At 39.8% G+C, this 14,983-nt stretch overlaps 1 protein-coding gene across 1 annotated transcript; it reads right to left on the bottom strand.

Moving 5' to 3' along the window:
- Positions 1-643: 643 nt before the first annotated feature.
- On the bottom strand, positions 644-10,239 carry LOC6501624 (elongation of very long chain fatty acids protein 1). The gene is made up of 6 exons (XM_001955595.4): positions 9,712-10,239; positions 7,717-7,907; positions 7,561-7,641; positions 5,797-5,959; positions 5,593-5,729; positions 644-1,637 (listed from the first exon to the last, which is right to left on the bottom strand). The coding sequence occupies exons 1-6, from the start codon at positions 9,869-9,871 to the stop codon at positions 1,371-1,373; spliced, it is 999 nt and encodes a 332-aa protein (XP_001955631.1). The 5' UTR covers positions 9,872-10,239; the 3' UTR covers positions 644-1,370.
- Positions 10,240-14,983: the final 4,744 nt, after the last annotated feature.

Raw genomic sequence — 14,983 nt, 5'->3', positions numbered from 1 at the left:
ACTTATGTGCCGGCGCTGTTCGAGGAGTTTATGCGTGTGGTATTGGTGGTTCTGGAACATATATTCCACTTTTTTAATACATTTTTTTTAAGTTAAAATTTTTTTTTAACAAAGTAAACAATGATTTATAACAAAATCAATCTATCATTTTTGTTAAAATATTTTTTAAAGATTTTTCATTAAATTGTATCATTTTTCATAAATTTCTAGTTCTTCTCTACCATTCTGCTTTAAAATATACGAATATTTTTTTTTAAACAATGGAAATTAAGGGGTGTGCTTAATAGGAAGCAAATATTTTTTCTATAATAAAAATCAAACAAATATATATCGTGTATTTAGAGTGATTGGCAGCGAAAATATTAGCCCCATCAAAGGTCCCCCATATTGTTGACAACATAGATCGGATTCTGAACAGAATTCATTAATTGTTTCTCTTTATAATTCTTCCTATTTCTCTAATCTCCACTATACATTTTAAGGAAGCACTGGAAATGTATATCTTTACCAATATCTTTCTGATAGGTCATCATTCTTGTCAAAATTTTGGATATTTATAAAGCTCTTCCGGCCTAATGACCCCGATAATTGTATTAACTGATGACCAGTTACTGGGGAGTCAGAACAAACAAAACCCACTTGGTTGGTTTTCGAAATTGATCTTTTCTTCACTTTTATTTGTCTTCGCTTTTAATATAGTGTTTGTCCATATTTGTTTGTGCGAATGTTGTAAGTTAGACTAGTTGGCTTAAGACTACAAATATTTAACATTAACATTTAACAGGCTATTTACAAATCGTCTATACACAACTACAATTATCGCTTACGTCTAATGGGGAGCTGTGCTCCCGCTCAATTACGACTAATCGCGCTTCTTTCGTGAGGTTCTAGAATTAGGCGACTTACACTTTAGGCAGATCTTGAAAATTGACCCAGTTTCGTTGTACAGTTACATACACCATACAGTACAGAATACAGGTACAGAATACAGATACAGATGCAGGCGAAGCAATCAAGCAAAGCTACCATGCGGGGTTAGCAAATAATCGAATTGCGCATACGCCCCATGGTCCATCCACGTTCGATCGATCGGCATGATCGAGACTTCCTCTGCGTCCGCGTCTGTGTACGCGTGTATATTTTCTCGAGTGTTTTTATGTGTTTCTTTGTGTGTGTGTGTGCTTGCGTTTATGGCTCTTAAGCTTAGCTTAGCATAAGTTGAAACCTTTGTACCAAAACTACTTCCAACGCTTGTTCCTTTTACGTTTCCTCTGTTTCCAACACCAATCGGTTCAGTTTACATGAAATTTTTGTTTCCCCTCGAGCATGGAAGCACTTATTGTCCATCTCCCATTCGGTTCTATATATTCTTAGTTAGCTTTCAGTTTCTGGGCCGACACTGCCATCGTGCTGTTGTTGTTGCTGTCCGCCTTGAGGGACGAGGCCGTTAGCTGATTCTGTTGCTGCAGCTGCTGCTGAGCCTTGGACTTCCTGTAGCTCTGCATGTAGAAGTTCATGAAGAGGCAGAAGAAAATGGACGCATTCAGCAGGAGCAGGGCGGATATGAATTTCGAGAACTGGCACTGGTTGCTGAAGAGGGCGCGGGTGGTGTGGACAATGCACAGCACAAACTGGGCCTAAAAAAAAGAAAATATAGGAAAAATTTTAATTCATATTTTAGTAAAGTCTTATATAATGCATCTAGAAAGCAGTGTTTTCATAGTTAATAACACAAATTTCTTTAGGGCGGTGTGGGAATACTCTTCTTACGCCTGAATTCTGGGAAAGCTCTCTATAATGACACGCCCCCTTTGGACCAGGTCACACAGTCTGGCTGAACTTGAACCACCTCTTTCTGGTCAGTCGAAGGGCAGATCTGGTCTCGTTACGGAAGTTGTAACGTCATGCAATTAGCCGTACTGCCGAGTCATAATTTTTTTCAAAGCCCGCGTTACAGCTCCTGAATGTGGCCAATAAAACGGCAGTTTGACTGTGTCCGTGTTTGACTCTTTTCGGTTAAATACGAGTCTACGAGGCAATGTGAAGCACCCTTGAGCTGGGCACGGTAATCAAAAAGCACTCAGTTAGCCAGCAATTGAGTACTTGATTAGAATTAGTTGCTGTGACTGTTATGCGACTATTAAGTATTGATGTTGCTAGTTGTTGTTTTTCTTAGCCAAGATTAACAAGTTGGCTTTGGGCCCGATAGCTAGAGATAGCCGCTTCCAATGGCCTTTGGCGACCCCAAGGCGCGTGTTTTAAAACCCATATTCAACGCCTTCTAGTAATGTTGATCGATCAGTACTCGGATATATGATTCTATTGCATCCACTCCCACCTGTATCGAGGAGTAGCGGAAAACCTGCTTGGCTTTCGTGTTTCTGTGTTTGGTTATTTTGGTGACCTACAAATTATTACGCTGGCCAGCCAACCGATGCAGGTTTCCATTACCAGCGGAGCAGCGGCAAAGTCACTCAGCCAGTGGCGCACCACGGTGGCAGCAAAGTTGGCCAAGTTGGTAGCTGCAACAGCCACTGGCCAAGTTTGCGTCTGCTGGCCGTTGAAAGCCAACGTCGACGCTTAAATGCTTCATTGGTCGAAACATGGATACTGTGGGCTTAAATTTATTGATGGAAATGGGCCAATCTTCTAACAAAACGGATTTATTTTTAGGATTTTCCAAAAATTTCAATTCTGTGATGGAAATACTTTAAAAGACCTCCAGCAACCGCAGTAGCCTCCTTCATAAATTGAGTATAATTAAGTGCCAAATTATTTTGCACGTTTTCTTAAGCATTATGACCTCGACGCTTTGTGTGGTTTCTGTTGGATTTCCTATGCAGGCTTATAGTAAGTTCTTCAAGTGGTTGCTCGTCTGATAGCTCTTAGCCATAAACTCTATCTTAAACTCAATCTTTTTGGGCAGGTCACAAAAGTTGACCCAAATAAATATATTTATTTTATCTGATTGCAATTTTAGATTAATGTGTGCTACTAGACTCCTTTCTAACTAGTTGTGACCTACTTTTTAGCAAGGCCTTAGCCACCCTTAGCTGACCAAATTGCCCTTTAAATTGAGAGATAACAACGATTAATTGTTGCCAATTAAATTAGAATTATTTGGCCGATTCGTTCCACTGTTCCACCACTGTTATTTTCAATCGGTTGCACAATCCTGCCATAGAGCATTGAATGTTGTGTGCGTTTACCGGTAAATACCAGGCTTGTTGCACTTGCAACATGACTGAACTGGACACCAAACGTAAAACTGGATGCCAACATGAACCACTACCTGGCCACTGGCTGGCAATTGAAAGTGGCAGATCACTTGTTGACTTTTACCCAGACACGCCGCGCCAAATTGCATGAGTAGTCTGCCCAGTGGTCGCTATCGACAGCCGCAAAGTTATAGCCAAAAGACTGGGTTACATTTGCGGCTGTGTATGTGGCCGACATCGCAATAGCCGACATAGACACTCACCCGGTTGGTGTGGCAAGTTCGTCGCGGTGCTGGATAAAAGTGAACGCGCTGCTCGTAGCACGGAGCACGGAGCCGTGCTTCTGGTAGCCATAGTCCAACATTCATTGCCGCAAAACGGAACGAACACGAAATGATAATGTAATCGAAACTGGTCGGATCGGCGGTGCACCAAATGTGGAAACTTTTTTGGAACTGGTGGAATTGGAATTGGCCTACCTCGGTTGTTCGGCGAGGATGTTGCAATAAATCTCAAATGGTGCTAACAACAATCAGAAAATCGGAACTCAACTTCAACTTGGGCTTGGCTGTTAGCCATAATTTGGAGCATGCGATATATGGGTATATGGTTTTATTTCTTTGTGGCTAATTGCCGGACAGGAACTGAAAGAATCCGACTGGTTGGCCGCACAATTGCTACCGCTTTTGAAAGCAAAACAACTCAGCCCACAACGTACATACATACATCGTATGTAAAGACAAGCGCTGCCTAGGGCAATAAAAGTAAACAGTTGCCGTCGTGGGCATGACAGATAAATTATCTATAAGATGCGCTCGCCTGCTCATTAAAAATGTCAGTTCAGCGCAGTACGGCGGTAATCGCATAGAATTCAGCGACAAGCAATTGGAAAATAACAAGAAAAATGCTCAATAACAACAGCAACAATGAAACTAGAAGGCACAACAACAATAAGCTAAATGAGTACTAAAATGACTAGATATATGCAAAATATCATAGACGCATAAAATGAGCACAGTGAGCACTCCTTAGCGGGGATTTTATGCTCGAGCAGGGGGCTGGTTCAGTGACCAATATTTGAGTAATAAAAATTGCAATAAAATTGATATATTTGTGGGACATAAAAGGAGTATTTATGCAATTAGTTTCACCTTTCTATTCAGGTATTAGCACAATTCCTATTCCATTCAATTTATGTCTTCGATTTTTATTGGCCAACTTACAAAGAGAACCCACTGCTGTTCCTAGCTCCTGCACAATAATTTCTATATAAAACCTGTGCTTGCTACTTAAGTTAGTCACCGATCGTTTGACAACTCAACTGTGGAGCAGCGAATGCTCAAGGCGGTTCACAACGAGCAGCGAATGTGACAACAACTGCTACAACAGCAACATTAATGAATCTCGATTCGAAGGAGGCCAGCTCCGGCAGAACAAACTTAACTCGCCATATTTCCATGCGTTTCAAGAATTTCGAAACTTGGAAAATGAGATAGAGATACAAAAACGAAAAGTATCTATACATGCGAGCTTAAAATGCAATGGAACTCACATATATACTAGCCTCAAGCGACGTTGTTCAAGTATGCTTGGGGACTTTCAATTATGCGTATCAACGTAAACAAAAAGCAAAGACTGGTCCATGAGAATCGTTCAAGTGGAGCCGAGCCAATCGCATACAGAAGCCAAGACAATATTGGTAACAAAAAACAGAATGGGAATAACCAGAAACACGTCGAGATCAAATTGGAAGTGGTCTGATCACATCATCTCTGAATTGGTATTAATTTCGGTGTGACAAAAATCTTGGATCTCGGATATGGACAGATCTTGTGCAATTTCTTAGAATGCATCATTGATGATCGAGAGATTTGGCCTTTGGCTCGAAAAGTTTGGGCCAGAAGTTTGCCAAAGTCTTAGCGCCAAGACAAACAACCGGCGGAGGCCGAATCTTAGTGTCGTGGTTTAAGAGTGGCATTTCGGAGTTTTAGCAAATGCAAGACACAGTTAGAAGCATTAGCCAACATTTTATTTTGGCAATAAAATCCACTAACACATAGCAGCTGGTCTCTACTAGTTGTGTGTGTTCGAGTGCCTTTGGGCCCAATGAATAATGCCAATTTATGTGGCAGAGGCTGACTCTGAGGCACGGCTCGGACTGCCGGTCTAACTGGTTTGCATTTTTGGCGGCGTCTTGGCCATTCCAGCCGAAAGCCGAAAAAAAATCTAGTAATTGCCAACAGCGACTAAGTTTGATCTAAGTCCGAATAAATAACATTTCACACATGCCGAATTCTAAAACAAGTTTCATTTAATTTTTAGTTGGCTGGTATCTGTGCTGGAACTGATTCAATTTTAATGAGTCGATACTTACAATCTGGAGCTCAGTCATATATTTCTTCCACCACAGGAACTTGGCATATTCGGGTCCCATGGCGGCCATCATGTAGTAGAAGTACATGCACACGTGCACGAAGTTGTTCAGCAGATTGGGGAATGTGGCATTTCCACCTGGAGGGGAGAGTAAATTTTAGGATGTTAGGATATAATTACCCTTTTAATAGTAGTGTGAACATACCTGCCAGGAACTTGACCAGCACCCATGTCTCCAGCGGGGTCACCGAGTGGTGATACACATGCAGCCAGGTGATTTGCGAAGACTTTTTGCGCAGCACGAAGAACACGGTATCAGCGAACTCGGTCAGCTTCGAGAGGTAGTACAGATAGCACAGGTTGAGCATCTAAAAAAAATATACGATAAAAAGTGAAAGTGCGTGGTTAGAGTGAGAAGAAAGAGTTGTTAGTGCGGCTGACCTAGCAAGGTCGTTGCGCAATTCTCGCCCACCGCCCACCGAACAACTAGCAACGTGCCCAATTAGCGTAGAAACCGCCGAATAGAAAAGAAGAACTTGCGCAATGACATTGACAAAGTTTCGTTCCGCCGCGTCTCGTTTACAAAAGTTTCGTTTCGGGTTGTTTCTTTTTGCGTACAAAGCCAAGTACTTGACTATTTTGTTTTCATTTTTCATGCTAAAGAATTTGCTGGTGCAAGTGTTTGTCCATGTCTTCACATCTTCATGTCGTCGGCGGGGGCACACGCGGCGTATGAGCAATGCAAACAATGCCGACTTTTATGACTCTGCTAAGGCGCCGTGGACTTATGGAAATGTTAATAAAACTGGATGACGGATGCTAATGACACTAAAGTCCAGCCTTTGTGTCTGAGTTTATTGACTTCTTTGTTTTCTGTTACTATTTGAGTTCGTTGCGGATGTGAAACCGATCAATGAATGAATTGGGAAAAGGCCTCTCGGCGTTTACAGATTTTATGCTCTATTGACTTAAGTCTCAAACATCGACCAAGTACAATCACAATTGCAAACAAACAGCGGAACAAACCGAACTGTTTGAAACCGCAGTAAATGTTGTTAATTTGATTGTAACACAGGCCATACTAGAAGACCTTGCGGGAGTGGCAGTCACTAATGCCTGGGGGTGATGAAATTTTTATACACTGCCTACCGATGATATAATAAATGATATAAATTCTAATCAAAGGTGTTAAATATAAGTAATTCTTATACTTTTAAGCTGAAAGTCTACAAGTATAGACTTGAAATCATTTTAGGGCCAAATCAAGAGCATTTTCTCATGGAGAAAACTTAAAAACTTGAGTTTTCAATCGCCTTAGTACCATTTTACGAATATTTAAATGCCTCATTTGTGGTGCACGGACAAATTGGCATAAAATTATGTATTTAACTTTAAACTCTCATTACACAATTACTTATTTAATTGTTTTTCGTTTGTGACTGGGAAAATGGTGTGCAATCAATAAGAAGGCGTATCAAATTGCTGTCCGAAAAGCAATTAGCTGTAGAATTTGGATTAAGAAGCTTCTTCTGGGGGGTTTCTGGCCTCTTAATGGCCCGGTTCAGACATTTGAATGTGAACTTTGTGCCGTCATAGAGGCATAATTAAATCATTATAGGTCTTTGTTGTTTTTTATATGTCTGCGCGGTCAGCAAAAAAATCAAGTGGCTTTGAGCTGAACTTTACGCGCACACTAAATTGGTCTTGAGGCTGGCGGAGTCAGTGAATCATCAAAAATAAAGGCAACGAACTTGCTAGCCGAGAGCGGAAGATGACTCCGGCAAGGTGAGGCAGAAACACAAAAAAAAAAGCGAAGAAGCAAATGATTAGTTATATAATGGAACTAACACTGACTTAAGTCCACGCGTGCCTCACGACACCGAAAATTTTTCGGGAATAAGCGAGTTTCGATCGAGTTTTGATTATGACTTCAAATTTAGAATTTGAATGACCGGTTGCGTCAACTTACCCGCTTCGAACTGGGACCATCAGAATAGTCGACCGGTTGGCACTTCAGATTGTAGTAGTTCAGCCAGCCAGCCATTAGATGCTGGAGCACAATAAAAAACGGGGATCAGAGTTAGAGGAGGGCATACATTAGGCTAATTTCAAAGTCCGGACTCACCTCATAAAACATATATCCGCTGAGCAGCACCTGGAAGGCGTTGTAGACGACCAGGGTGCGACGAAGTTGGAACGGCTTGCGGTCGCGCATGAAGAGCGGTCCCAGAACCAGGACCCAGGATAGGTAGACAGCCACCAGACCGAAGGTGAACATCGGATGGTCCATCAGCGGGTACCGTTCAGCTCGCGGATCTGTCAATCAAGCCGAGGAATCACAAAATTAATAACCACAATTGGCTTTTTAATTCATTTCGTTTTCTGTTTCTGTGTATGTTAATGTAGAGACAAGTCGCAGCAGCTTACATTTGCATTTCATTAGTTTGTATCACTTCGCGTTAAGATAACCATTCAATTTATCTGAAGCTGAATGAAATCGTGGCTAAATTTAAAAAACCATTTGCCGGCAATGCTGTCACTGGCGGGAATTGTTTAAAGTGTCAGCATATCGCCTTTGCGCTGAGCAATAATTGTAAAAAATGTGAGGTCGGGCGTACCAGCCTATTAAGGAATTATTCCACTTCTAAATAGGCAGTCTTGATATAGTTGAACACTATATGGAGGAACCCCCAGGCCTCTTGTGGTAATTAATTGCAAGTGAGCTTGGAATTTTATATTGATCAACATTTCCACTGCCCCATGTTGTTTACAACAGAAAGTGATTAAAGACATAGTAAAGATTTATGAACAAATAATATTGGTAATAAAAGCGGGTTGATTAAAATATATTACAAGTTTCCAGTGGAAATCTGTTGTCACGTTTTCAGTTGATAATTCTTGACCTGTATTATTAGACTGTCAATGGTTCTACAAACTCACATATTTTATAACTTTTACTTTTAAGAAAATTCATTTATGAAATAAATGTTATTTTTAGTTACTACTATTTATTTTCCTAATTGAATCAAATTAGTTACATATTTTCAATATTTTTAACAAATGACTTATCAAGTTCGTGTCCTAAGTCTTTTGTTTGAAATTTATTCCTTAACTGTTTTTAGTAGACAAGCTTCCATTTAATTAGGTTTGTGACTATTAAAATAATAATTCAATAAAGTTTTTTAATTTTTAATAGCATTTGAATGTTATTGATCGTTTTCCAATGACTTTTTTATTGTCAGGAATTTTAAACCCTTCGGGCAATCAAAGCGTCAAACGCGATCTTGAGTTTCAATTCATTTTATTGTGTTGTATTTACTAAATACATGCTCAGCTGCACACGAAAGATAACTAAAGGTAAACTTTTCGATGTCGCTTCAAAAAATATCTAAGATAAGCCATGTCAGTGGCTCGCCAAGGCACATATCTGAGGGGTTTCCGAAAACGGACTGCCTCTAGTGAATATCAACTTCAAAATAATTTACTAAACCTAAGATTAGTTTCAGTTTAAATCCATTTACAATGCTTTGTTAACTAATGCCATTTTATTGACCTTTTAACGGATCCAACTGGAACGGTATTTTGTTTTGTCTATGTTCAAATAAAATTTTAGGGAATTTTTATTCTATTTTTTTGGAATAACACAGCTCAAATATTGAAATCCCCAAAAAATAGCATTATGATCCACCTCTGAAAAATGTAAATACATTTTAATTACGTTAATAATTGTCAAAAATACAATTGGCATGGCCAAGGTCGCCATTTAATACCGCGTACACAAGATACGAAAAAAAAAAACCATTTTTAATTGTCCTAGAAGTTTTTTGAGTGAGTTTTCGGCTTTGTGTCTTCTGTTTTCGTTTTCGTTTCGGTTTTTTAAATTTGTTGTTTGGTTTTTGTGTTTAGCTGTGTTGTACGCGCTTTGTTGGCGGTAACGTTAACGTTTTTGTTATGATTTGCGAGGCATTAAAAATGTCAATTCATCATATTTATGCACTTATAATGTGGCTAAAATTGGAGTGCTGCTGCACTTGCTGCATTGTTAAACGATTGTCTGATTTATGAACAAGACCTGACCGAGCAGGGAGTTAAGACCGATTTAAAGGCACTTGACACCTACCGCCGTAATCCTCTTCCACCAATTGGTAGTAGCGCTGGACCAGGCCCGTGTAGTTGCGCGTGATGTGATGGGTCTTGAACTCATCGAGCGCAATATTGGCGATCTCCACGACCATTTCGAATCGCGAGCTGCCGTTGTAGTAGTGGTAACTCATTGCCATCTTGAGGTTTTTTGATGATTCTTTGCTGCTTTAATCTTAGAGTTGCGAAACTCAAGTTTCAACACTTTTGTTTTAGTTTAGATTGAATCCTTTTGCTTGAAGATTCTTTTCGATTTTGTCAGAGGCCAGCCGCAGGATTTTTCATGCTGCGCTCAAGCCGCGGGGTATAACACTTTCGTATCCGGCTTCCGTCTAGATTCTAGAAGAAGCTCTGCACACGCTCAGAAAATCACTTTTCGACTCGCTTCGCACCAATTTCAAAATACTTAAGTTCGACGCGCAGACTTGGCTTGGCTTGGATTCTACCACCACACCGTAGGAATGTTTATGCTCAACTGAATCTGAAACTTCTCAGCAATCACAAGATAAAGTAACTTTTTCGCTGCGGCAGAGCAGAGCAGTGGCAGTGGCAGCAGCGTCAGCGTCAGGCGGCAGCGATCGGTTCGCTTGTGCAAAATACTTAGCAACTACAACTACAAAAATTCGAAAAAATAAAATGAAAATCACCAACACACTGGTACTAGCAGAAATATTCGTAAATACTAACGATCCGACAACTTCGGAAACTAAACGAAAACCGACTGCTCACACAGAACAACGGAAGTTTCGTTAAGTTCACCGCACTGCATGCAACTCTACGTACGGGTATCTGTATCTGTATCTTCACTTGTGTGCGTGCATCTTTGTATCTGTGCTTGGCCCAGTGAGTTGGTTTTTTTTTTTGGTAGCTATTCGGTGTTTTTTTTTAACATGTTCCGTTTGGCATTCAACTTTGATGCTGCTGCCGGCCGCCGTTTGGTAGTTTAGCGGGTGAATTTGCTTTTTTATAGGTCAATGCACTAAGATATGGTTGAATTAGTTAGCGTTTGAAAATGGAAATTGCTTGGCAAAGAACATTCGAATGCCTTGTATGTTGAGTACTATTTAGTGAAGAAGCATAAGCGTCAAAGGGTTAATTTCCAAGTAAATATTTTCTTGTTCTCCGATTCCTTAAATATTTATGTACTTGAGGAATTTCGCCTGGAGCACCACAGATGAATTAAGAAAAATTTTTCAAGTTGTATTTGTATTCTTTATTGATTACCAATTTGTTCAAAAATAGTCTCCATTTAATATGAATATATTCCCTTTTGTAAAACTTTCCTTTTCTTAATTTTATAAAGTCATCAATACATTTTTAAATCTATTGAATCCAGTCAATATTTCCCAACGTCAATATATTAATGGAAAAAAACGGCGAATGGAAAAAACTGTTTCTATTTGTATATCCGAACAACAATTATTTTAAAACGTCAGACTTATTATTGTTTGTTTACCTACTTATACCGACCTTAATTAACATAGAAATGGCTAATACTTTAATTAGTTGATGGCTTAGTTACAATCATAGTAAGTGGCTCAGTGAGGGAACCCCGGAAAAATAAACCCACCTCAACATATGGAAAAGAAATTTCTCGGAAATTTGTGCTTTTATTTTCACACTTTTATTTTCCATCTTCAAGGAGTGCAACTATTTGCTTAGCCGTAAAGTACAGGTGATTAAAACCAGTTTTTAATGTGTGTGCCATACTTTGTTTTAAAGCTTAAACTACAATAAGTAGAGTGCTTAGGCTAAGCCGATTCCTGGACTTCCGGCTTGTCAGGCGGCGACCTTAAGCGATATGATGATTTTTAGCGACAAAATGTTTTTGTAATTCCCCATTCATGCTTACAAGCCAGCGAGAATAACCTGTTCTTGGGCATTTGGCCCTGAAGGTGTTGATTTGGGGCTTGTTGATATGCTAAATAAATTCTTGGGCTGTTAGACATTTGGGCAGCATCATCCAGAGGATTCTAGAGTGTGGTAAACGTGTCAAGGTGGCATCTAATTTTAGCTTCATACGTCCTTAGATTCATAATCGATATGGGGTAGTATGGGGTATAGTACGTGCAGAAGCCTATCGTGATCAAGGCAACAAGGTATGAGGCACTGGCACAGGCCATGGGTCATTAAATTGTGTAAAGTATCGGACGTGCGACAAAGCCTTCATCGGGCAATCTTACGGCCAGGTAATTATGGCCATTGAGTGCCGCTCGAACGACTCTCTGCACAGAACCATTTTGCGTTTTGTGACAAATTAACGCCGTGCTCATTGAGTGGCAAACAAATTGTTCTTTGAAGTTCAGTACAGCTCGGTTCGACCTTTGACTGGCTTGATTATTTTGGCCATGTTGGCAAGGATGACGTCGCTTGGCTTCTATGGCTTCTGTTTCTATTTCAGCTTCTTCGTCTGCTAACGGTTGAATGCGATTCAACCGTGCCATGCTTGGCCCGGCTCTGCCATTTCGTTTTCACTGGCTCCTAGCCCATGGATGAGCTTGGTAACAATTCACCAGACCCATGGCACTTCACGGTCTAGGTCTAGGTTAGTCGGAAGTCAAAGAAGGCAACACCGCCAGCCAACCGGACCAAGATTTCGATGATAAATGTATGCTTTGATAGCTCCAGTTTTGTTGTGATCATTTGAGACTCTTTTTTCTTTTTTTGCCGGCATCTCTATGATTATTGTTGTTTCTAGTTTTTTTTGCGGTAAAATCATTTTGCAAATTTCCGTTCCATCAATGTGATATTAGTATTTGCCATTGGCCAAAAATCTTCGTCTCTGTCATAAATAATATATTTTGAATATGTTTATCATAGTAGATGTTAAATGTTTGTCGCTTATTATACGCCTGATTAATGGCCCTGGTGTTGAAAAGATTTAAGGAAATTTCAATCGAACAGCAAAATTTGTCACAAGTTAATTGAGAAATTGTTAAACATTTGTTAAAAGTTTCAATATCAAAATTATAGTTTTCTTCACCGATTTTGACATTAAAAAACTGCTTGTTTTAAGAGCTCTTTAGGAAAGGTAAAAAATATAATAATAGACCACTTTTCTGGAACTTTCCTATATCCAGGGACTTCAAAAAGTATCTGTTGAGAGGAAATTTAAATTCAAAAACGCTTAGAAAACTTTTCAAACTTTGTAACGCCGTTTAAGAAATTTTCCCCTATCCAGAAACCTGTAATTAAAAATTAAAGTCCTCACATTTATTTTCCACTATTCATTCATCAATATCTGACGCAATCAATATAGTTAGCAAGTTGTTATATATTTTATCGGCTACGGTAGAGTAACATATAATAAAGAACAATATAATTTCATAATATTTACTTTAGCGTTTAGCTTACTCATTACTGATCCCCGATTCTAACCATAGAATGTTTGTCAGACCGAAGAATGAGATTGCAGAAATTTTAATTAGCAAGTGGATGTGGCAAATAATTAGCAATCATAAATTAATTAGCGTTGAATAGAGTAAGGGTGTTAACACGAGAGACCATGGTGGGCGTATTCTGGAGCATTTTAAAGTGCTTGAGCTGGTATTTATTGACCATCGACCCCGGGCGTTTTGTAATTGATAAAGGCAATATTTTCGAAAGGCAGACCACTTCAGCCAACTCCCCCTGCCCGATTAGAGGTCAAATCAAATCGAAGCTGTAAACAGTAATTACTAATTACAGTTACTGTAGCTGAAGCTGGTTAAAGCTTTCCATTAAGCCGGCAAAGCAAAGCATTTTTTATGCAGAGTTGGGCAATTTCTGCTATTGGATTGCTAAATGTTTCATGTCAACTTTTTGTCTGCTTGGATTATCTGATCCGCGGATCTGGCCATACTTAGTCTTAATTGCGTTGCAATTTGGTGCAGAAAAGCGAGCACGCCCTGACCTTGAAGACGGCCCAAAATCCGAAAGAGACACGGCTCTTAATGGCGAGTATTTAATATTTATACCGCATGCGCGGATGATTTGGAGCGTCGGAATTTCAGGCTCAATATACGAGCTGGCATGGCTAAGACTTTTGCCAAGCACACATCACATTTGGCCCTAATTGGATGGGCAAATGCAGAAGCGACCTGCCCAGATTCACTTGGGTAATCGCCAAAGAACCGAAGAGGCCGGAGTATCGATGGTCGGGCTCACTAATTTGGCTAAAATGATTTAAAGGCCGAATGCTGCGTCTTGGAGCTGTTAATCAATTGACCAAACTTCAGCTCAGTTACAGCAAACATAAGCAAAAATATAAGAAAATAAGATAAATAAAGTAATGAAGAAGGGTACTTCCAGAGAAGATCTCCGACAATATATGAGCTCAACAAACAAGTCTGCCGGAGTGCGGCTCTTGGCATGTTTTATTTTCGGGTTTATGAGCCAAGACGGCACTAAATGACAAAGTTCTTGGCAACACACGAGGTTCGCAAATGCTGAACTTGAAATTAACAAACTCTGCGATACATATTTCGGAATATTAATTAAGAGCGGGCTGCTCCAAGAATAGATCCAGCGTCAGTCAATTAGCAATTAAAAGCTCACTTTGAACTTGACACAGTTGTTTAGCGCAAAAATTAAATATATCTACGAAAAATTGCCACATAACATTAATGAAACGAACTGGCAGAAAATATATCGAGACTAGAATTTATAATTATGCATTTTAATTGGCCACTAAATGAAAACCGCTCTGCGTTATCGTATCTATTAAGCTTCTTAGGCATATTCTCTGTTTCGTCGTCACCGGTCGATCGATCGATTGGAGCGATCAGGAAACGGAAGTACGATTTCTTTTTTGCTACATATTAATCTTTTTGTTTTTCTCTCAATTTATCGCCCAAAACGAGTTCCTCCAAGGGCAGAGCAGCCAGCGGCCACTACGACTACGACTCCAAAATTCCAAAATTTCGATTGATCGAAGAAACGGAGAGTGCACAAGAGACCCGCTAGATTTATTAACTTCGCCTGCTCCGGAATACTGTCGATCGGCATTTCCGTGCTTGGCCAAACGAGTTCGATTTGCGCAATTAGAGCCCACAGGCCACTTGAGCCGAGATGATGAGTGCCTTCGGAGCATCGACCTGGTTACATCCCCCAGATGCCCTAGAGGTCTTCTCATGTAATCTGTTAATCAGAACTCTTTTTAACGGCTATTGTCTATTTGGGTGGCAAATCAAAGGGTGCTTAACAATTACTATAATTTTTGATTTGATAATTACATATTTCATACATATCGTATATCGTTGTTGAAGTTGTTA

The sequence above is a fragment of the Drosophila ananassae genome, chromosome 2L (assembly GCF_017639315.1).
Source record: "Drosophila ananassae strain 14024-0371.13 chromosome 2L, ASM1763931v2, whole genome shotgun sequence".
Taxonomy (NCBI): domain Eukaryota; kingdom Metazoa; phylum Arthropoda; class Insecta; order Diptera; family Drosophilidae; genus Drosophila; species Drosophila ananassae.
This window is presented reverse-complemented; position numbering and strand designations above follow the sequence as displayed.